Source organism: Mastigoproctus giganteus, chromosome 2 (genome assembly GCF_048544385.1).
Source record: "Mastigoproctus giganteus isolate SK-2022 chromosome 2, ASM4854438v1, whole genome shotgun sequence".
Classification (NCBI taxonomy): Eukaryota; Metazoa; Arthropoda; class Arachnida; order Uropygi; family Thelyphonidae; genus Mastigoproctus; species Mastigoproctus giganteus.
In genome coordinates this window covers 172863443-172889172 of record NC_143576.1, presented here as the reverse complement: position 1 = coordinate 172889172, position 25730 = coordinate 172863443, and the positions used below count along the sequence as shown (strand labels likewise).

At 38.5% G+C, this 25730-nt stretch overlaps 1 protein-coding gene across 1 annotated transcript in view; it reads right to left on the bottom strand.

Annotated features, from left to right (window-relative positions):
• Positions 1–25730, bottom strand: part of Ube4B (Ubiquitination factor E4B) — a 538247-nt gene that overhangs the window by 297532 nt on the left and 214985 nt on the right. The window contains exon 12 of the mRNA XM_090389644.1: positions 9008–9106. Within this exon, the coding sequence (XP_090245770.1) occupies positions 9008–9106 (99 nt within the window). The remainder of the gene's footprint in view (positions 1–9007; positions 9107–25730) is intronic.

Below are 25730 nucleotides of genomic sequence, written 5' to 3'. Positions count from 1 at the left end.
TGGCACACTTGAGATGTGCTGATCTACAACTTATTAATGAAGCTCCAACCAGGGGGAATAACCTCTTAGATCTAGTTCTAGCCTCTATCCCTTGCACCCTTGATTACATTGCAGAAACGTCATTCGACTCTGATCATGTCCCAATACATGTGACTGCATATCTGCCAGCCCCCAAATTAGAAACCAGAAGGACAACAAAAAAGGTTGACATCACTAGCCCCAACTTACTTGACGTAGATAAGTGCATCAGAGCCGCCTCTCTCATTCCCTGGGTGGCCTTAGAGACTTGTGACCCAGAAATAGCTGTGAACATTCTCACAAACTGGATCAACACGGTTGCCAAATATGCCGCCTCTAAAAAAATCACAATCAGTCCATATACAAGACTTTGGTGGAATTCAGAACTCAAAATGAGTTTCCAGCTGAAGCAACAGCTCCATTGCACATGGAAACAGTCGCAAAATGTCAATGATCGCATCGTTTATTCTAGGGCACGGGCTCAATTTAATCGCATGAAATCTGAGGCAATCAAATTATACGTTAACCGAGATCTGGCTAAAGGAAAAATTCCATACAAGAAAGTGAACCGTCATTTTCCTCTGCAACTTGATCCTGAATTGTGGCTCGATTTCGTCACAAGATTTAATCGTAATCCCATGCCAAACTCAGATCTGGCTCTACTAACAGAGCCCACCCAGCAAGAAGTGTTGAACACCATTCAGATCACAAAACAACAGCTGATCGTCGCCATCAATTCTCTACCTGCCTCGTCAACCACTGGTGATGATGGAGTTCCCCAATTCATGCTCAAATGCCTAAGTCCGCACATTATTCAGCCACTTTTAATTATCTTCAACCAGTTACTCTCGAACCAGATTTTCCCACAGCAATGGGAAAACTATCTTATCAAACCTTTAGCCAAAGTTCAGTCGCCATCGAAACCTAAACATTTTCGACCCATCTCCAACTCCTCCAGCCTGCTGAAGCTCCTGGAGAAGACCTTACTCCCGATCCTCACCAAGCAGATCATGCCCAGTAATCCAGCCCAAATTCACTATTCCCTTCCAAACAGATCAACGATCACAAATCTGCTAGCCACAACGAATACTATCTTGTCAGCATTCGAGAAAAGGCACGAACTAGCTGTTACTTACTTAGACATTGAGGCTGCATTTGATGCCGTCCAAGTAAACCAACTACTCACTCTCCTGGAATGCCACTTCCAGATCACAGGGAACATATTATGCTTTCTCTCCTCTCTTCTGAATAACAGAGTTATAAAGCTTCAGACAGGAGATCGCACCCTTACTAGATCCGTCACCGCAGGAGTCCCACAAGGAGGGGTCCTTTCCGGCCTTCTGTTCTCATCTATTATCTTCCCACTGGTTGCACATTCTCGATGTCTACTGAGCTATGCAGATGATATCAAGATACTTACTCCCATCATTCCTGGTCAAGACCTTGATCTGGTAAAAACGGAAATTAACAACACTCTCACTGCAGTCACATCTTACCTCTGCCAGTTCGGGCTCAAGATCAATCCTGCTAAGTCCGAATTCATGGTGTATTCATTGAAGCAACCTCCTTCTTCTCTCCAGCCTTCGGTCGGCAACACCCTCATCCCAATTGCATCCAGCCATCGTGATCTGGGCGTTGTATTCGACTCCAAACTTCGATTCAACGCCCACATAGACATGCTCCTCACACGTGCTTCAAGACTCCGGTGGATAGCAAAACAGCATCTCCTTCATATCAGAGATAAAAAGACAACCGTGAGGTACATAAGAGCAATCATCTTTCCACCTTTACTCTATGCTGCTGAAATTTGGGCGTCAGCGGCACCATCAATAAAGAAACCACTCTTTGCCACAGAATTCTGGCTCCTAAAGTGGGCCAACAGGAAGCACAACCTTCCAGCTCTGATTCATACCACGCAGCTCGCCAACTCTCTCGGGATTCCACGGCTTCCCACCTTAGTCGAAGACCAACGCCTCCTAGCAACAGTCAAGATGATAACAGGCATAATCGCAACACCTTCATTCTGGGATACCTGTGGCTGGAGGATCCCCCCTGCTGCCCTTAGGGCCAATCCCGAGCTCTACTCGCATTCAGCGCGACTCCATCTCTCGGACAGGTTCCTCCCTCAGCAGATGTTCAAGCAAACCCAGGCACTTGACGCCGACCTGAACAAATTCGCTGTTGACCGGACTTACAGGAAAAAAATTATGTCTAGTAGGACTAATCAGCATTGACATGTGTACCTTACATCTGTTCCTGTCTGATTGAGCTGGTGCTCTTATCTCGATGTTAAGTCAGCTCAATCAGACCTAACTCTCGTAAGGAGTTCTCTCCTTTGTATAAAATATGTTTTCTTTTGTAAAATTACCTGTTTTTGTAAATTAATTGTTCTATTTTCCCGGAAGTTTCGGGAGGTTGTAAAAATGTAAACCCCTGGCTTTTTGGCCGTGAAGGGCATTAAAGATTATCTCTCTCTCTCTCTCTCTCTCTCTCTCTCTCTCTCAAGTCGTCTATTGGCATTTGTACCGACAGTGCTCCCATGATGACAGGAGCACTAAAAGGATTTCTAAACTTAGTAAAATGACACAATTCGAATATTATTACAACACACTGTTTTAGACACACAGAAGTTCAAGTAGTGAAGACAGTGGTACCGATTTAAAACTTGTACTTGATCAAGCGGTTAAAATGGTCAATTATATCAAAACTAGACCACAAAAAATACGTATTTTTGGAAAATTATGCGAGGAACTGGAGTCTGATCATTTCTCTTTAATGATGCATACTGGGGTTCGGTGGCTATCGAAAGGAAATGTGCTTATGTGTATATACGAGTTGCGTGAGGAAATGCTCATATTTTTTTCACTGGAGCAATCAGAATTTTGTGATTATTTAAGTGATGAAATTTGGTTCTGTTAATTAATTTTTTTAGCAGATTTATTCGTGCAGCTAAATAAATTAAATATCAGTATGCAAGGCTCAGAGGAAAATTTACTTACATCTACTGATAAGTTGGGTATATGGAAAAAATATGTAAATGAAAAAAATTTAGAAATGTTTCCCTTGACTGCCAAAATGAATCATACTGAAATAATTAATGTAATAAGTGAAACATTACAGCTGTTAAAGACAAAAATTGAGCATTACTTCCCTTGAAACCAAAAAATATTTGTGGGTAAGAGACCCATTTGCAACAAGAAGCCTTCCAACGTTAAAACTTAATTTGCCAGAGGAAGAAGAATTGGCTGAGATCCGTAGTGACCAGTCACTGGAAATTTACTTTAATAATGCCTAATATTAGCAAACTTTGGATCAAAATTCAAAATGAATTTCCACGAATTTCGGAAAAGGCAATAAGAATTTTATTGCCGTTTTCCACTTCCTACTTGTACGAAATAGGGTTTTCCGCTTTAAACGAGATTAAACAAGAGAGAGAGAGAGAGAGAGAGAGAGAGATAGAGATTAAAGTCGGTAGAAGAGAAGCTGAGAGTAAGCCTATCCACAATAAATCCTTGTATTAAAAAAAAACTGTGTGCCTCCCACAAACCCAACAGTCTCACTGATTAAAAGGTTATAATTGTATAATTTTTTTTGTTTTTATAACCTTTTAATCAGTGAGACTGTTGGGTTTGTGGGAGGCACACAGTTTTTTTTTAATACAAGGATTTATTGTGGATAGGCTTACTCTCAGCTTCTCTTCTACCGACTTTAATCTCTATCTCTCTCTCTCTCTCTCTCTTTTGTTTAATCTCGTTTAAAGCGGAAAACCCTATTTCGTACAAGTAGGAAGTGGAAAACGGCAATAAAATTCTTATTGCCTTTTCCGAAATTCGTGGAAATTCATTTTGAATTTTGATCCAAAGTTTGCTAATATTAGGCATTATTAAAGATTAATTATTTTGTTCAAAAAAGCGACATTAAAAGGTATTTAAAACAAATAATAAATGTATTATTAAATATACCCAACAGAAGTAACTTCCAGTTTGTGAATATATTATATATACATATACACTGAGTGATCACTGAATTATGACCACCCCTATGAAAACTGAATGCAACCCGTCAACCTACGTAACATAGATAAGGAGTCAGTGGTTCAGTAGGTAGTAAAATTTCGAGCATGATGGGTAAAAGGAAGGATTTATTGGACTTTGATAAAGAACAGATTGCAGGTACTCGACAAGTTGGTGGCTCGATTTGCCAAATGGCTGAACTGGTGGAGTGTTCGACAGCCGCAGTAGTTAAAGTGTACCAGGACTGGCGTCAAAACTGCAAAGGTCAGCAAAAGGTTGATGTTAGAGGTGAGTGCTGGGTGCAATGACTCGTACAAGCGAACAGGCACAGCACTGTTGAAGAGCTGACTATACAATATAACATGTGCCAACCCGGAACAATAGCTGGCATGATCATGCATTGGACACTTGCATGTATGGGTTATACCAGCAGACGACCCCTACGGCATCCTCTCCTAACCAAGGTTCATCAGCATAAAAGACTTGCTTGGTGCAAAGAGCATGCAAGTTGGACATCAGAAGACTGGAAGAAGTGTGCTTGTCGGATGAGTCACATTAATTACTCCACACCGTGGATGGTCATGTACAGATTTAGCATCAACAACATGAGGCTCTTGATGCATCATGCATGGTATCAAAAGTGCAGGCCGGTGGAGGCAGTTGTACGATGTGAGGTATGTTTCACTGGCAGGAACTTGGGCCCCTGCATGTAGAATAACATATCAGTGGTCTCCGCTATCGTCAACTGCTTGCTGGCTAAGTACACCCCTGCTATGTTACACTTTTTCCTGAGTGGCGATGGTGTCTTCCAAGGTGACAATGCGCCAAGCCATCGGGCAATTGTTATGCAGGAATGGTGTGAGGAACACAGTTCTGACTTCCAGCATATCGACTGGCCTCCAAACTCTGCCAATATCAATCCCATAGAGCACATTATAGAAAGGCATATCAGGCTTCTGGTACATTCATCTACTCAACCAATCATCTCCATACCTGCGTTGCTGACCACATTACACACAGCTTGGTTGGCCATACCTCCCGAATGCTTCCGACATCTTGTTGAATCAATGCCACATCGGATAGCTGCTGTACTGAGAGCAAAAAGAACCTACGAAGTATTAATTCAGGTCATAATTCAGTGATCACTTAGTTTATATATAATATATATGAGTAAAATAGGGATTGTAGTGTGCTGCAAAATTTTAGCATCTTGAAAACTGTGCCAAAACATTGAAAAGGTTGAGAAAAATCTGATGCAAGCTGAAGTAAATATTGATACACGGTCAAGAATTTCAGCAGGAGACGACACCTGACCATGTATCAGGAACTGTGTTTCTATACTTGTCCATAACAGTGGGAAAGAGGAAATAAAGCAAAAAGATTAAAATTAGCACCTTCTCTCACAGTATGGACAAGGTAGTCCGCAGTCACAATGATATAAAAATTAAGGTAGAAATAAAGATAAAACTAAAATAAAATATAAATAAGTGTTTTCAGAGTAGGAAAAAAGGTTTTTGAGTCATATAATTATATGCAATCTTGGATTTGTGCCATATTCTTTAACCACTGGATTTTTCGATCATCAGTCAATCTTCAGTCTTCAATCAACTAAGTTCTACCAGTTAATTTAAACTAGATTTCCTCATCGAACCACCTCTGGATTTATTGAAATTACCTTCAGCACTTTTTCACCTTTGGATTCACATCTGGAACTACATTTATTTTTACAAAAATGATTGCTAAAATTACTTCATTATCTTTTTAACTTCCAACTAGTTAAATAATTCATTATGAATACTTTAACAAAGATGCCATTTTGGACTACACGTTATTACTCTTAACCTTTCTTCTTCATCTCAAGATATTATACTATTCATTACATGTTTTCAGCTTTTTATGCTTACATACATAATCATATCCTGGATTTAAATATTTTATATGTAAGCAAAACTTCCCTAATTGGTAATATTTCACTTTATTTACTAGGATTATGCAACATCCAAATTTTGCTTAATATATAGTAGCCATATCATTTGGTCTACTTTCAATTAGTTTTCATCTACATTCATTTTATTACTTTCTGATTTGCTTAGCTTGTCACTGCTTCGTTCAATATATATTTATTTATTTATTTACGAATGTTTTATGTTTATTTTCTGCATATCTTTTGACTTTATATCTGTAAAGTCTTATCATTCCAACAACATTTCTACATTATAGATATACTTTCTCTTTGCCAGTGCTACTCTTATATATCTCTACACACTTATTTAATCTAAATACGATTATAGAGGTCACTATTTTCAATTTCTTCACAGCTCTCTATTAAGTCCATTTTGCTACTATAAATTGCTATTTGCCTGAAGCAAAGTCACTAATGTGATACTGCTTTAGGTACATTCATCTACTCAACTAAATATGTGCACTGTATTTTCCCGCCTTCTTCCTTCCGCTACATATTACTTGAAAATTCCAGGTATTGTTCCTATTCTATATTCACTCATTATACCTTCGGTTTCTGTTTTGGCTTGTTTTTAGGCCTGTTTCGACTTACATGTGTTTTGCTTTCGTTTTCCCTGCAGTACAAACATTTGATATTAGTTTCCTTATTATACTAACACTTACAAAGCCAGGGCCCTTACTAAAAGGTTGAGCTTTACAACCCCAGCTAGCCTAGTACATTTAATATCTTTTTCTATACTGTTTATCTTTTTCCTGTTCGTAAAACTATTAGTGCAATACGAGGATGATATGAACGTTCCAACTATCCTCATTCTATCGCTATTTTCATCTATTTAATTACTCCTTTATCCCTTCCCCATCCTCAATTTAATACCTATATAACATGTCCTATATTGTCCTACATAACATGTGCTTGTTCTAAATTCTAATTTATCTATTTCCACAAAATTCCAACATTAAAAAAAAATAAACAAAAAAATAAAAATTAGCCCCTCCCCCAAATTTACTTAAAACTACATTAAATTCAAAAACTTTTTCCTACTCTGAAAATGCTTATTTATATTTTATTTTAGCTCTATTCTTATTTTTACTTTAATTTTTATATCATTGACACCGCATCGGGACTACCTTGTCCATACTGTGAGAGAAGGTGCTAATTTTATCTTTTTGCTTTATTTCACCTCTCTCTCCTACTGTTATGGACAAGTATAGAAATAAAGTTCCTGATACATGGTTTAATATTTAATTCAGCTTACATTAGATTTTTGCGATCCCTATATTCGACTTATAACTAAATTTGCCCACCTATATCTGATGACAGCTATCCCACCTTTTATTTTATTTGTTTAATCTTTTGGTATTAACCATTTTACTTTGCAGTTCTCTTACCTCTCATTGGCATTACAATTCAGCCTATAATTCTCTTAATTCATCATAACTTATAGGATATTCACATTCTTTCTCCTTTTACAAACCTACATTACTTCTTTTTTCTGATATCCTCACCCTTCTAGTACCTGGCACTTTGTGTATTTTTCACTTCCATCTATGCAAACTTTATCAGACTTTTCAATTCTTACATATATATATATATATAAGTGGAGAATATAAAGGTAGGTAGTGTCAAAGTGCTAACGGAACTGAAATTGTAATTACAGAGAACAAAGAATAGAAAGATGATAATAATAAGTAATTAGAAGTACTTAATGCTGTGTTCTATGATTTCAGTTCCTTCTTCTGCGGCCAGCCACCAAAATCAAAGTAAAAAATGGCAAGAAGTACAGCCTCTGTTTCTGCCATGAAATATACACAGTACGTGGTACACCCATGGCTGACCCATACCAGCCATGTGACTCTCCACTTATGTATCCATTATGGTCGCTGATTTCTTTCTGCTTAAATTTAGCAGTGTCCCTCTTCCATAAACCATTAATTAATAATATTTTATATTGTTAAATTGTTATAAAAAATTACACACACACACAGTTTCTGAAACATCTGGAACCAATGGTAAAAATATGTTTTCCTTTACAGGTAAAAAATGGCATTAACACTGGATGAAGGGGTAAAGATAGTCCTTGGTTGTCATCAGGGATGGACCCAGAGAGAAGTGGCAGACAAGTTTAATGCTAGACATTCTGAAAGGAATCCAATAATGCACAGGGCAGTTAGAAAACTGGTGAAGATATTTAGAGACTGGATCTGTCACTAACAAGACTAGATGTGGTCTCCCTTCTGTAAGTGAAGACACTCAAATTGGAGTGATTGCTAAGTTTCATGCCAGCCCATAGAAATCCATTAGGCAGACCGGTGCCGAACTCTGAGTACCCAAGAGCACAGGGCATGACATCCTGAAAAAATAAAAGTTTCATCCGTAAAAAAAAGTTTCATCCAATACAAACTTCAAATCCAAATCCACAGATTCAAGAAGAAACTAAACAAACATGGTACACCAGCTGAGAAAATACATGGAGAGTCAGGGTGGGCACATTGAACACATATGCGTAGTGTGGTTGTTTGGTTTTTAGGAGCATTAGCAACTAAGGCCATATTGCCCCGGGGATATGCGGTGGTCATTTCCTGACCTTTCCACATCCTCTGTATTTGGTGGTGACAGGCTCGAACTCCGGTCTAATCAAGAAGTGTGTGCTACGCACTGCTGCTCCTTCCCACCTGGCTACGGAGGCGCCTATACGTAGTGTAAATCCCAATTGGTTCCAGACTTTTTGGACACCCTGTATTATATATTATTATTCATTTCCATTTTCAATATGAAAGTGAAAATATTAATGATATAAATCATGACTATTTTTTAAAGAATACATGTGTTTTTTCTTTTAGTGATATTCACAATTAATAACAATAAAATATTAAAATATTTATTTTCATATTATTAAAAGACATTTCTACATATTCCAATCAAAATTAGAGAATTAATCTGGCTTATCATGCCAATTAAGTGATAAAATTTGGAACACTAGCTTTCCAAAAATACAAAATTAGTAAAAAATTACCCTAGCAAATTCCAGAAAATGCTGCAAAGACTGGTTGATCAGCCGAGTGTTATCAGGTGTTAAGGTGCTACCAGAAAAATATTTCTCCACTATTTTAGGCTGAAAAACAAAATAACTAGGTTATTTTGCAGATGAACATAATGCATAGGCAAAAAAGCTTAAAATATACTCTTCCACACAGCTACAAAAATAAATATACTGTTTAGTTAGATACAATACATTCAAATGATGATATATTTACTAATGATAGTTAATACAATAAAGAAATGATGCAAGGAAGCAGAGCATGTATAGCATCAAACAAAAATAAAATATATCCATTTCATTTGCACACCTCTTCTAAAAATTTGTGAATTCCTTTAAATTCCACAACACCAGGTGAAAGCTATTTCAAACAATCACTTCCGAGCTGAAAGCAATTTCTGCACTTCTATTAAATGCATCCTTTCCCAATTAAAAAAAAATGTGTCCCCCTTTGTGCTTGCTGTCCAAGGATGACTAAGAATATCATCTGAATTTCATTTACTTAACTCATTTAAAGCCTTAAACACAATCAGGTCTCCTCATACATGCCCAGTTCCAGATGCTGCAATTTACAGAAACACCTAGTTGGTTTTTAGGAAAATCAGCAAGCAAAACCACACTGTGTTCAGTACTAATAAATACTATACCATGGCCTAGTTTTGAAGAACTGTATACATTTCAAATAAGTAAAGCAAAAGCAGCAAAGAGCAGCAAAGCAAAAGGCTCAAGCTAATGGAAGCGCTGTGGCCCAGAGCAGAACTGAGGGGGGCAGTTGTCCTCTGACTCACAGCCTTATAAAATGCACTGTTTGCTTGATGATTGCAGAGCAATCGGGTACGGGACATGATACTGCCAAGGGGGATGTCTTTGTGTGTGCGCGATGCAAGGAGTGTATCGATATCAGGCAACAACTCGGCGTTCTTGTGGGCCTATATGAGAGCTTGAAGGACAGGGTGGATGCCCTCGAAGAAACTAAATTGAGGGGCCCATCAAGCTCTCAGCTGCCCACATCAACGCCAGAGCTTGCACTTGGGCATCGCGTGACACAGAGACAACCCCCAAGGCAGAATGCGCTGGTCCCGAAGGAACTAGTAGTTGTTGGTGACTCTATTGTCAGGGAAACGGGGAACATGCTTTGTAAAAAAGATAGGCGGAACAGGACCAGGGTATGTCTGCCAGGGGCAAAGGTGGATGACATTGTAGAGTGAATATCATCTTTTAAGGGCACAAAAGGTGATATAGTTGTACACGTTGGCACTAATAATATTAAGAGTAGGAGACCGACAGAATTACTTAACAAGTACAGGTCACTGTTGAACAAAAGCCGAGAATTAGGGTTGAATTTGAAAGTGTCTGCAATTCTGCCCAGACACGATAGGAGGGAGTATATGATGAGAGCCTTGTCGATCAATTTGGCCCTGGAAAGATTGTGCAAGGCTCAAGGGGTAGAATTTTTTTCAGCCTGGACTGTACTTGTTAACAGGAGAGATTGCTTCTACAGGGATGGGATACACTTAAATAGAAAGGGTGCAAGAATATTTGCTGATGCTATCGAGGCAGTGTTAGGTGGGTCGGAAAACTGCTAGCTTGGGGGGAGACAAAGACCAATAGATTGACAGTAGCCACTGGCAGAGGTGAAAGAGATTCTTGCACTGCTTCTATTAGAATGAGCAGAAGCCTGAAAAACAAGATGCATGGTATTTCAGAGACTGCTGGGAGCCATTGCGGTACAAGTAAACACATGGGTTGTGTTAGGGTAGCTAAGAATAGAAAAAGGTGCAGGTATACTTGCGTGTACACCAATGCTAGGAGTTTAGTAAATAAATTTGATGAATTTGAGGTATTGCTCAAAACATCAAAGGCAGATATTGTTGGGATATCAGAGACGTGGTGTCACACAGATATAAGGGATGCAGAACTGCAATTTGGGGAGTACAACGTCTACAGAAAGGATAGACAGGATAGGAAGGGGGGGAGGGGTTATGCTATTAGTTAAGAAACACATAAAAACCAAGGAAGTGAAGCCAGTCGACATCGCTGGACAGTGCAGTGTTGAGTCAGTTTGGTGTGACATAAGCATTGGGAGATCAAAATTGAGAGTAGGAGTGTGCTATAGGCCTAATGACTCTGATGAGTATAACAAGGAACTGTATAGGGAAATAGAGTGGGCCAGTAAATCAGAGAGTCTTATAATGGGAGATTTTAATTTCCCAGATATTGACTGGAATTTGGGGGCTGGTTACTCACACACTAGCAGGGCTTTTGTGGATTTATTGGATGATTGTTTTCTACATCAGCATGTTCGGGAGGCAACTAGAGGGAGTAATACTCTTGATTTGATTATCAGCAGTGATTCTTCATGCATTAAGAATCTGCAGATAAATGAACCACTAGGTGGCAGTGATCACAGTGTGCTGAAGTGGGATTTACTCAAAGAGGTAACTACCATTAGGGGTAAAGGGAAGGGTTATTGCTTCCGTAAAGGCGACTACGATGGACTGAGACAGTATTTAAATTCTATACAGTGGGACCAACTGATGATGTTACCAACAGCAAATTCAAAATGGGAAGCATTCAAAGAACGTATCTTGGAAGCTACTAGGCTTTACATACCAACTAAGAAATATTGTTCAAGGTTTAGGCCAAAATGGATGTCAGATGAACTAATGAGGCATATGGCAGAGAAGAAAAATGCATGGGATACTTACAAATTAACACATGACACAGAAGCCTATGATAGATACAAGTTGATATGCAACCAAGTTACAAAGGAGGTTAGGCAGGCGAAGGCAGATTACGAGACATCCTCGGCAAGGGATGCAAAGAAAAACAGCAAAGAGTTCTTTACTTATGTAAACTCTAGAAGGAAGGGGATGAATCAGATTGGTCCACTTGATATTGATGGGTCAACTGTTGAAGATCCTGCTCAGGTAGCTAACAAACTAAATGAATATTTTGCATCGACATTCACACATGAGGAGTTATTCAGCAAGGGGAATGCCAGAGGTGTATTCAACTCTAGCAGTAAGCTACAGAATCTTGAAATAACTGGGAGTAAAGTGGAGGAGAAACTGTTGAAGATAAACACAAGAAAGGCACTCGGGGTGGATGGGATCTATCCAGTTATATTAAAGGAGGCAGCAAAGGAAGTAAGCAAACCCTTAGCCATAATTATGAGAGCTTCCTTGGACTCAGGGGAGGTACCCATAGACTGGAAATGTGCAAATGTGACCCCAATTCACAAAGGAGGATCAAAGGCTGACACAAGTAATTATAGACCTTTGAGCTTAACTTCTGTTCCAGGAAAATTAATGGAGGCACTGGTTAAAGAAGCACTACAGGATCATTTAGACAAGACTTCAGTTATAGCTCAGACACAGCATGGTTTTGTTAAGGGGAAGTCTTGCCTGACCAACTTGATTGGATACTATGATGCAGTCACAAAAGAACTGGATGCAGGGAATAACTTTGATATTATATACTTGGATCTTAGAAAGGCTTTTGATACTGTTGCACATGGAAGACTGCTACACAAATTGGAGCAGTGTGACATTGGAGGCAAATTGCTGCTATGGATAAAGGGGTGGTTGAGGGGGAGAAGACAGAGAGTGGTAATCAATGGACACTGCTCATCGTGGACTAATGTTATTAGTGGAGTCCCTCAGGGCTCAGTGTTGGGTCCATTATTGTTTTCTGTATTTATAAATGATATTGATGATGGTATATCAAGCTTAATGTCCAAGTTTGCAGATGATACAAAGGTTGGCAGGGTTGTCAAGGACACTACTGACACTATGCTGCTGCAACAGGATCTGGAAAGGTTGAGCAGATGGGCTGAGAGGTGGCAAATGAAGTTTAACATTGACAAATGTAAAGTACTACACATGGGAAACAGCAACCCCAGAGCAACGTATCAACTCTGTGGTACTACACTGACAGTGGTAGAGAATGAAAGGGACTTGGGGGTGATTGTGCAGGCAGATATGAAGTTCTCTGAGCAGTGCAGACGGGCTGCAAGAGTAGCTCATGGAGTATTGTCAATGATATACAGGAATTCTTCCAGCAGGGATAAGGCAGTGATTATTCCATTGTATAAGGCAATGGTCAGGCCACACCTAGAGTACTGTATACAGGTCTGGAGGCCTCATTTCAAGAAGGATGTAGAGGTGCTGGAACGAGTACAGAGAAGGGCAACAAGATTAGTGAATGGAACAAAGGGGTGCTCTTACGAAGAAAGGCTTAAGTTTTGCAAATTACAGTGTCTGGAGACTAGGCACCAGCGAGGTGATCTGATAGAGGTGTATAAAGCCTTGAATGGTTTAAGCATGCTCAATGCTGATGGGATTCTTCCTCTAGCTCAGAAAAATCACCTGAGAGGGCATAAATTCAAATTGAGGAAAGACAGATGTAGGATAGACGTGCGGAAATTTGCCTTTAGCCAGCGGGTGGTTGGTTGGTGGAACAGACTGCCATCCCTTGTGGTGGAGGTTGATAGCCTAAATAAGTTTAAGGCTCAGCTGGACAGGTATTTTGAACGAACAGAGGGGTGAAGTGGAAGTGGGTTTTTTTTTTTTTTTTTTTTTTTGGCTGATGCTGCATAAGCTTGCTTTCTTGCATCAAATGCCTCTAATAATGCTAATGCTAAGTAGTCAGTGACATGCGGTCAAGAAAATAAGTAAAAAAGAAAGAAATTGGTGTCTGGAAATTATTAAAGGAACATTAATCCAGCACCTGCAGTTTTTTTTTTTTTTTTTTAAATCTGGCCAGCCTACTTTCCCTCTACCCACATAGGGTTGATTACCCTTGGAGAAATATTCAAGAAGTGCCAGATTTTTGAAGTACATTACATTTTTGAACTGAAATGTCTTCATGCACCTACGTATATGAGTGTGTCCAAATATTTTGGGTCATATTTTGCTCGCCTGCTACCTTTCCATATTTAATTTTTTCATTTCTACCTAAACAGTATTCAAAACTTTCTTCAGCGAAGTCCATCTATTTATAGCAATTCAAAGTACTCACTCCATACTTCCAAAAAATATCCTTCTCATCTATTTTCATTTATCCCTTGTCATTTCTGATTACTTTAGTTATGGTCCCCCCACCATATATAGCATTTTTCCACCTTCTGAATTATTGTTTTCCATATCTTCCCAAGCTTCTTCTTTAGCCTCTTTCATATACATGTACAAGATCCAACTCAATGCCAGAGCTCATGCTTCTGCACCACGCAACACAGCGGAAAACTTCAGAGCAAAATGCGCTGGTCCCACAGAAGCTAGTTATTTTCAGTGACTCAATTGCCAGGGAAATGGAAAATATATTTTGCAAAATGGATAGGTGGAATAGGACCAGGATATTCTGCAAGGAGGCAAAAGTTGATGACTTTGTAGAGCAGATATCATCTTTTAAGAGCATAAAAGGTGTACACATTGGCAACAATTATACTAAGTGTAGATCTGCAGATTTACTTAACAAATACAGGTCAATGTTGAAAAAAAATTCACTAGTTAGGGTTAAATTTGAAAGTGTCAGCAATCCTACCCAGACATGATAGGAGGGAGAATATGATGAGAGCATAGACAATTAATTCGGCCCTGGAGAGATTGTGCAAGGCTCATGGTGTAGAATTTTTTTCAGCATGGTCTGTGCTTGTTAACAGGAGAGATACACTTAAATAGAAAGGGTGTAAGAATATTTGCTGTTGCTATCGAGGCAATGTTAGGTGGGTCGGGAAACTGCTATCCCAGGGGGATTCACAGACTAATTCACAGACTAATAGATTAACAGTGGCAGCTGCCAGAGGTGGAAATCATTGTTGCACTGCTTCTATTGGAATGAAAAGCAGCCCAGAAAGCAAGTTGGCAAGTTGCTGGGAAATTCAGGAACTGCTGGGAGTCATAAAACAAGTATATACATGGGCTGTGTTAGAGTAACTAAGAGTAAGAACAGCTGCATGTATACTTGCATGTACACCAATGCTAGGAGTATATTAAATAAATTTGAAGTGCTGGTCAAGACATCAAAGGCAGATATTGTTAGGTATCAGAGACGTGATGTCACACAGATAAAATATAAGGAATGCAGAACTGGAATTTGGGGAGTACAATATGAACAGAAATGATAGACAGGTAGGAGGGGTTATGCTGTTAGTTAAGAAACACAAAATCTAAGGAAGTGCATCCAGTTGACATAGACGGACAAGTGCAATGTTGAGTCAGCTTGGTGTGACATAAGCGCTGGGAAAGCAAAAATGAGGGTAAGAGTTTGTTATAGGCTTAATGACTCTGATGAATACAATGAACAATTATACAGAGAAATAGGGTGGGCCAGTAAATCAAAGTGTCTTATAATAGGGGATTTTAACTCCTGAGATAATGACTGGAACTTGTGGATTGGTCACTCACACACTAGAAATGTTTTTGTGGATTTATTGAATGATTGTTTTCTACAGCAGCATGTTAGAGGAGCAATCAGAGGGAGTAACACTCTTGATCTGATTATAAGCAGTGATTATTAATGCATTAAGAATTTACAGATAAAGGAACCACTAGGTGGCAGTGATCACAGTCTACTAATGTGGGATTTACTTAAAGATGTAACTACAATCAAAGGCAAAGGGAAGGGTTTTTGCTTTCATAAAGGTGACTACAGTGGTCTCAGACAGTTTTTAAATTCTATACAGTGGGCCCAACTGATGATGTTACCAAAAGCAAATTCTAAATGGGAAGCAATCAAGGAAGTAATCTTGGAAGCTACTAGGTTTTTTGTTCCAACTAAGAAATACTGCTCTAGGTTTAGGCCCAGATGGATGTCAGATGAACTAATGAGGCCCGTGGCAGTGAAGAAAATGCATGGGATGCATACAAATTGTCAGGTGACACAGAAGCCTATGCTAGATACGAGCTAGTCTGTAATCAAGTCACAAAGGAGGTTAGGCAAGCAAAGGCAGATTAGGAGACATCTTTGGCAATGGATGCAAAGAAAAATAGCAAAGACTTCTTTACTTATATAAACTAAAAGGAAGGGGATGAATCAGATTGGTCCACTTGATATCAATGGTTTGACTGTAGATGATCATTCTCAGATAGCTGCCAAACTAAATGAGTATTTTGCATCTGCAATCACACATGAGGAGTTATTCAAGAAGGAGAGGGCCAGATGTTTATCAAACTCTAACAAGAAGTTAAATGATTTTGTGATAACTGAGAGAAAAAGTGGAGGAGAAATTGTTGAAGTTAAACATAAGAAAGGCACCTGGGGTGCATAGAATCGATCCAGTTATATTAAAGGAGGTGGCAAAGGAAGTAAGCAAACCCTTAGCCATAATTATGAGAGCATCCTTGGACTCAGGGGAAGTCCCCATGGACTGGAGATGTGGAAATGTATCTCCAATTCACAATGGCGGTTCAAAGGATGACATGAGTAATTACAGACCTGTTAGTTTGACTTCTGTTCCAGGAAAAATAATGGAGTCACTGGTTAAAGCAGCATTGCAGGATCATCTAGACAAGACAGCAGTAATAATTCAGACATGGGTTTGTTAAGGAGAAGTCTTGTCTGACCAATCAGATTGGATACTATGACGTGGTCATAAATGAACTGGATGCAAAAAAGAATTTTGAAATCATATACTTGGATTTCAGGATAGCTTTTGATACTGTTGCACATGGAATACTGTAAAAATTGGAGCAGTAAAGATGTCCGCAAGGATTTGTAATCATGCTGCCTGCAAGGATTTCTACAGTTTTGGAATAGAAGAAAGTTGCATGTCCATACACCTCACTTCCTCTTCCAAAATATCCCACAGGTCCCACAATTGGATTGAAGTCAAGTGAATTTGGAGGCCAATTAAGATTGATGATATCTTCACAGTGTTCCTCAAATTACTCGTGGAGTGTGGGCCGATGACATAGTGCATTATCATTTGGAAGATTCTGCGGAAAATGCAAAATGGCAGAGTGTGCATGGTCTCCTAAGAGCTGCCAGTAGACATCACTAGTGAAACGTTGGTCCAGATGTATACCAGGGATCCTAGTTCTTGCCAGCAAAATGTGCCACATATTTAGCAATCACGTGCCTGGATAATGGGCATTAGGTGCAATAGGTCCATGGACTCATGTTACTTACACCACACAAAGGCATCCATCAGCATGTTACACCAGATATATGGACTCATCTGACCAGCACACTTGTTTTCAGTCCTCCAGTGTCCAACGTTCATTGACACCATAGCATTCGCCATCGACGATCAGCAGTGAGGAGAGGGGTCTTAGGTCATTTGCTGTGGGCCACCATACATCTGAGTGTGCAACACATCATCACTTGGGTTATTGTTGCATTCTGAATACTGTATTGCGATGTCAACTGTCACACAGTGGCCCACCATTGAGCCTCTACAATACACTGCACCCTGTGCTCACCATGAACATCCACTTTGCATAACCCTTTACCTGTTCTACCTGTTCCACCCCATTCTTTGTACATCATTTTGTCGGTTGCTCACGACTCGCAGTGGGCCTTAAGCAACTGACAAGTGTAGGAAGCTGTTCAGCTTTTCATACAGCGAGCTATGCAGCATAGTCCATTACGGATGGTGTGGTCATAATTCAGTGATCACAGTATGTATACATACACTGTCCTACCATTAATATCCGGACATCTGCCTTTAGACAAAAAAAAAAGGTTGAGACAAAAAAAAGGTTGAGACAAAAAAAAAGCTGGTTGAGAGGCATACTCTCAACCAGCTTTTTATAAATGTCAGGTGATATGTTCCTCCACTCGGCCTTTAACGCAGCCACCAGTTCGGCCTTGTTTTCTTGAGTAAATGGTAAATTACAATTTGTGTGCACAGGTTTTCGCAGAATTCTCTCGTCCCATTCTGTTAGTTTTTGGGGTTTACCAGGCCGTTTTTTTTTTTTTGGCAGATTCAGTCCCATTCCTCTTCAATTTGCATATGATGTCACTAACCATTGACCTAGGGATCCCCCAGAGTGACTGCGATGTCTCGTACAGAAAGTTTGCTTATGTGGCATTCTACTATCATTTCACGTTGGAAGTCTGTTAATTCTGTTGAATGTGTCATCTTGCATACCCACTTTTGGAATTGTCTGTTCAAAACCCAGTGTGTATATTTATCGCAGGTTCTGTGACACGTTGCATGCATAGGACCTGTTTCCCCATCCATGGAGGGGTGTCTGGATATTAATGGTAGGGCAATGTGTGTGTGTGTGTGTGTGTGTGTAATATATATATATATAATAATATATATATAATATTATATATATACAGGGTGTTTCAGTTAAACGTTTCAGAACTTCTAAGAGGGGTAGGGTACATCCTGACAACTCGAAATCATATAGCAATGTGGGGTCGGAAATGCATTCCTGAAGCGGTGTTGTACACAGAAGCACCATAAAAAGAAAAGAGACCGTAAGTGAGAAATCGTTTTAATAATACATGAAAAGAAGCAAAAAGGTACATGGATTAAAGTAAGTGTTCGAAGTTTCTTCCACAGGCTACAATGCACGCCTCACATCTCCGACGCATGGACATCCAAACATTCTGGAATACTCCAGGCGAATTTCGAATTTCTTCGGCAGCTACTGCGATTCTTGCAACCAGCTCCTCAGCATTGTCAACAGGGGTGTCATAAACTAGCGATTTCATATGACCCCAGAAATAAAAATCAAGACATGATAGGTCGGGTGACCGAGCAGGCCAACGCACAGGACCACCACGTCCGATCCGCTGTTGACCAAATGTGACATCCAGGTAGTTACGAACATCTCCGCTATAATGGGCAGGGGCTCCATCGTGTTGGAACCACATTGTCTGTTGCGTCGATGCAAAATCTGTTCATCTCTCAAAAGTTGTGGCAATACTTGCTGCAGAAAGATCAAGTAGATAGGTCCGGTTAGACGACACGGTAACATGTAAGGTCCGATGAGGTGATCTCCCATAATACCGGCCCATACATTGACCGAAAATCGAATCTGTGCTGCACGACGTCGTATTGCATGCGGGTTCTCGACCGCCCAGATATGGTCGTTATGCGTGTTGAAAATTCCTTCCCTTGTGAAGGATGCCTCATCGGAAAACAACACTTCAGCAGGAAAAAGGGGATTTGTAGCACATTTTCCAAGGTACCACTGTGCGAAAGCAATACGAGGTTGAAGAAACTTCGAACACTTACTTTAATCCATGTACCTTTTGCTTCTTTTCATGTATTATTAAAACGATTTCTCACTTACGGTCTCTTTTCTTTTTATGGTGCTTCTGTGTACAACACCGCTTCAGGAAAGCATTTCCGACCCCACATTGCTATATGATTTCGAGTTGTCAGGATGTACCCTACCCCTCTTAGAAGTTCTGAAACGTTTAAGTGAAACACCCTGTATAATATATATATAAAAACACACAGTATATAGTGTGTGTGTGTGTGTGTGTGTGCGCGCGCGCACGCACGCACAGTGAGTACGTGCCCATATATATACAGTCAGACCTCTCTTTAACAAACTTCCATATAGCAAATTTTTTTGATTTCCCCTTGGTCATAACATTGAAAATAGTTTCCGTATAATGAAGAAAATTTCCATATAACAAACTGATTTCAAGACACCTGGGTATGCATTGTTCACAACTCTGGCCTTTGATCCCTCGGGGCTTCTGTTTAAGCTAACCAGAGATAAACTAAATTAAATAATGCAATAAGTACAGTTACTTCTGATAATGAGGGAACTACTGATTGGTTAACAACTATAACTACAACAGATCTGATTCTGTAGAAAGCAGGAATTAAGAGCTAAAAGGATTAAGAATTAATCCTTTTAGCTCTTAATTCTTTTAGCCCTTTAGAATTTAAGAGAGAAAACATTCCACAATTTACTGGTGCCCACAAAACCTATGTAGCCACCACCACCTTAAAAACAAGGTGGCAGCGATACAAATGCATCTACTATGCCAAGGAGTCATGCTGGTTAACTGCTATCTATGAGTCCACAGCCATTGGAAAAGACTGAGGCATATTCCCAACACAGACATTGAGGTGAATTTCTGGTCAATCTGTTTTCTACTGTAAGCACCCTATTAGAGAAATAGGAGAGAGTGATTTTTCTTTACCCCAGAAATTCATCTGTTGTTTGGCAGAAATGAGTTATCAATCAACACTCACTAAATTTCACCTCTCTCTCCGTTTACATGGTAGGTACAAGTGGTTCCTAAATCAGCTTTGTTTTAGCTGCTGTGCAAGTAACCTTACAATGTCTAAGAGTAAATTCTTGAATGTAGTGGAAAAAGTGGAAGTGCTTAATAGTGTAGAATTTGATATTCCTGGCAGTACTGTTTTGATTCTCAAATTGTTTGAGCAAATGGGACCTAGTTAGAAGCGTGCAAAATTATGCCTGTATGAAGATGTAGATGAAGCCGTTTTTAAGTGAAGTTGATTCGAGACCAAAACATGCCAATATCAGAGCTATTAATAAAAGAAAAAGCTATGGAGTATGCAATTTTCTGGGGCATGAAACATTCCAAGAAACATTCCTGCCTGTTCTGGTTGGAACGACAAATTTAAAAATTGCCATGGCTTACTCAAAAAAGCTATTTCTGGTGAGAGTTGTAATTGAAGAAGACTGCACACATTGAAAAGAAACAGTTTAAAAAAATAATGGAAGACTATGAGCCCAAAGACATTCAACATTGATGAAACAGGTCTGTTTTTTAAATGTTTGCCAAACAAGGCACTGACTTTTAAAGGTGGTGCAAATATGGCTGGTAATGAAAAATTGAAGCTTTTGGTAAGGCAAAAGTAAAGAACCCCGATGTTTCAAAAGAGTAAAGTCGTTAGAACTACAACTACAACAAAAAATTTTGGATGAAAAGTGAAATTTTTGAACAGTGGATGTTAAATTTCGATAGAAAGATGACAAAAGAAAACAGAAAAATCATGTTGATTGTCGACATCTGACCCGCCAACTTTCATTTGGTAATTTCGAAACTTACAAGTGTGGAGCTGTCTCCTGAATACCTCATGTAAACTACAGCTAATGGACATTATCAAGGGCATTATCAAGAATTTGAATGGGCATTATCAAGAATTTGAAAATGCACTATTGAAGGCACATTCTGAAAAAAATTATACCAAGAATAGAAACCAACCAACCAACCTATAGATTCTGTTATAGATTTGCAGATGTGTACATAAGAATTGGCAGAAGTGTGGAGCCAAGATGTGATGGAAACTACGATTAAGAATTGTTTCACAAAAGCAAGTTTTGCTAAAATGCTAATGAACAGTGATGAGAGGGATGGACTACTACACGATATTGAGCAATCTTGGGATGAACTCCAAACGGTTTGATCAGTAGAGAAACTGTTCTTGACGAATTTTTAGTAGTTGATAATGATGTCATAATAGCTGAATATCCAAGTGACTACAAAAATTTTGGAGCATATCAAAGGACCAGTGACAATATCAACAATGAGTTCAATGGAAATGAGGGCAATATTAAATCTTCCAAACATGAAATGTTGGCAGCATTTGAAACTTTGCATTGAAGCCTTCAGTGAAGAAAATGTGCCAGAAAATATATTTGGGTGTTTAAACAAATGTGAACATTTTTATGAATGATGTATAGTAAAATCCAGTGTACAACAAAAAATAACCAAATATTTTACGAAATAATTCTTAAGTGTACTACTATATTGTGTGCATCATGAAAGTAGTTATTTCTTAATGTATGTATTAATAAATTAATTGTTTTAAAATGTTAGAAAATTTTTTCATTCCCACTTATTTCTGATATATTTCCCACCTTTTACTATATTTATAAATGTTGAATTAAAGTATTTTTCATTGTTGAAAAGGTCATATTTCTTTATAACGAAATCTCTGTTTAACGAATTTTTTCAAGTGAATGATCGATTTCTTTATAGAGGTCTGACTGCATATATACACTTGATCACTGAATGATAGAGCTTGCAGTATAAAAACCAAACAAGTTCATATACTAAGGCAGTGGTACTTTGCATCTGGCCATGCAAGTCAAAGTGGCAGTTATGGGATGTAGTAAAGATATCACAAAAGTTTCAGAAGATGGGAGCTCATGCATCCTGTGGTTCCATATAGATTCGAGTAGACGAGTGCTCTGAGCTGGTGAAGACGTGTTTGCCTTAGCTCTGCAGGTTGTTGACTGCTGTGCTAATTTAGTGGGTTTAATCCCATCGTCATTGTTTATTTTGTGTTTAATTGTGTTTTCAAAGTTATATTAATATTTAATTTGAGTTATTTACCAATCAAATAGTTATTTCTTTAACCTGGTGAAACTGCAGTGTAATTAAAATGAAGGAAGTGTAGCGGTTGCCATTTTGAAAGATCATTAGTATTGTTAGTGTTACAATGTCCAAGTTCTATTATTGTGACAGTTTTATTATTGAATAAGGATTGATGTGTTACTTGCTCTTACTCCTACTTATTTTGATAAATAAATGGACAATAAAAGGAAAATAGAGAGGAGGAAGGAAGATGAAGCTGGTGCTACCCCACCCACCACTGGAGACAGCAGAGGAGCACAGTTGGAGGATTTTATTTTATGTTATAATTTGAATATTTTAAATTTGCCTAATAAGCCATATAAATTTGATAATTTACATGACAGTTCTAATATTGATATCACTTTAGTTAGTCAGTCTTTAGATAGAAGAATTTCTTTTTTGGATGTTAAGGAAAACTTTACTAATATAATAGTGATCACAGATCCGTTTTGTTTTAGTAGTAGTAATGGAGGCATGTGATGCAAGAAAGCAAGCATATGAGGTTATGTAGCATAAGCCAAAAAAAAAAAAAAAAAAAAAACACAATTACGCACATCCATTTCCTCTAAACGTTTGTCCAGTTCCTCCTTGAATTTATTTAAGCTATTAACTTCCACAACAACAGATGGAAGTTTGTTCCAGCAATTAACCACCCACTGGCTGAAGGCAAATTTCTGCACATTTATTCTACAACTGTCTTTCCTCAGTTTAAATTAATGGCCCCTCAGGTTCATAATCTGAGCAAGCAGAAGAATTACATCAGAATTCAGCATGCTCAACCCATTCAAGGCCTTATATACCTCAATCAGAGCAGTCTCCAGCCACTGCAATTTGCAGAACTTAAGCCTTTCTTGGTAAGAGGACCCCTTCATTCCCCTCACCAATCTTGTTGCCCTTCTCTGTACACACTCAAGCAACTCTACATCCTTCCTAAAATGAGGCCTCCAGACCTGTGTGCAGTACTTAAGGAGTGGCCTGACCATTGCCTTATACAAAGGGATAATCACCTCCTTTTACATACCAGCAAAATTCCTGTATATCATTGGCAATATCCCATGATATGCTCTGGCAGCCTGTCTACACTACTCAGAAAACTTCATATCTGACTGCACAATTACTGCCAGATCTTTTTTCATTTTCTATCACCCTAAGTGTAGTACCACACAGTTGGTACATTTCTCTGGGATTACTTCTACCCATATGCAGGCATCTCTGTAGCCAGGTGGGCAGGAGCAGTAGTGCATAGCACACACTTCTTGATTAGACCAGGATTCGAGCCAGTGACCAGCAAATACGGAAGGTCAGGGAATGACCACCACATATTCCCAGCCCATATTAAGGATGAGGGTTGGCGTCAGAAGGGGTATCCGGCCTTAAAAAAAATTTCACGCCAAAAGAGTAAAAATGCTGACCTCATATATACATATAATGGGAAAAAGGTAAGGACATAAAAAAAAAAAAAAACCTTCTACCCATATGCAGTACTTTGCATTTGTCAATGTTAAAAGTTCAGTTGCCACTGCTCTCAGCCCATCTGCCTAAATTTTCTAAATTCTGTTGCAGTAGCACACTGCCATTACTGTCATTAACAACTCTGTAAATCTTTGTATCATATGCAAACTTCGACACTGTTGCGCATGGAAGACTACTGTACAAATTGGAGGTATTAAGAGTAAGTTGCTACAATGGATAAAAGGGTGGTTGAGTGGGAGAAGACAGAGAGTGGTAATCAATGGACGGTGATCTTTGTGGGCTAATGTTATTAGTGGAATCCCTCAGGGTTCAGTGTTGGGCCCGCTATTGTATTGATATTGATGAAGATATATCAGGCTTAATGTCAAAGTTTATTTGAGTTTATACAAAGGTCAGTTAAATAAGCCTGTGTTACAAGATCACACTAGGTAAAACTTTAAATCAATTAACTGGAGAAAGTTTGTCTTGTTTATATAATAGTTTAGATTTAAATAATGTACAATCTTTGAATGACGTTACAGCTACTGAATGTGTTTTTATGTCCAGTCTATGTTACGGAATGCTTTATGTTTTGCAGTTAAGCATAAGGGAAACATTTCACATATATAACCTTGGTGGTCAGTTGAATTAACTGTATTAAGGCATGAGGTGTTTGATCTAAGAAGGAAGTATCACAGGTTGAGAAGTTGGGGTGCTTTTGAGGCTGATGTGTATAAACAGTTCTATAAAATGAAAAGGAGGTTATATCATAAGGCCATTTATAGTCATAAGATTAAGGCATGGCGAGATTAGGTTTTCAATATTGGGAATACTGATCCCTTGGGGCTTCTGTTTAAGCTAACCAGGGATAAACTAAATTTAAATAATGCAATAAGTACAGTTACTTCTGATAATGAGGGAACTACTGATTGGTTAATAACTATAACTACAATAAGTGATAAATTAATTTTGATGGATGACCATTGTGAGAATTCTGAGTATCAGAGAAACGTTAGGGAAGAGAATCTTAGGTATATTGGTAATAATGATGTTGAATTGTTTAATATTACTGAACTTGGTCAGTTTGCTCTAAATTGAATGTTAATAAACTCCAGGAATTGTTAAGCTTGAAAATAGCTGTACAGTCAGTTCTGCTATAACACATTACATGTGTTCCTAAAAATCTCAGCATTATGGTATTTCATGCATTAAAAACACAGTGCGTATGGGAAAAATAGGGATAGGGACAGAGCACTGAAAAGAAATGTTCAATCTCGTAAGTAAAACACTAAAAAAAGTTAGCAATCCAATAAAATTGCTAACACATAAACATCTTAAATTTTCAATAAATAAATAAATATTATAGTAAATATAGTACTTTACCTTGACGAGATATGAAGTTTGCTTGATTAATATTTCTGTTCACTGACATTTTCTTTCTTTTTTTTTTAGATTGTAAAATTTAAAATTAAAAGAGATAAGCAACCAATAACGATGAATAAGGTACACACAAATTGCACAAATGAGATACAGAGTAACAAGTTTACAAAGCTTAAAAAATAGGAATGAAGAGAAGATTCTGAAATTTTGTTTTTTATATGATTGAAGATTTCATGGAAGGGGAAACATTTCACCATAATAAAGTAAAAATCTACAGAGTTTCAGCTATCGGTATTATCGCAAATGCAATAAGATCGAGTTTGCTACCCATTTATAATTAAATTGCACTAACTGAAAAGCCCAATAAACCAGAAACTGCAAATTGTTTTTATGTTTTATGATATTGACCACCAGAAATGTGCTCCTCTGCTCACGCTATCACGCCTCATGAAATTTTTGTTCAAACAGAAAAATGTGAGCTCCCAAAAACATGAGTCGGCCTACAATACCATCTGTTATCTTGTGAATACGGTGAATGACAACTGTATGTCTTCGA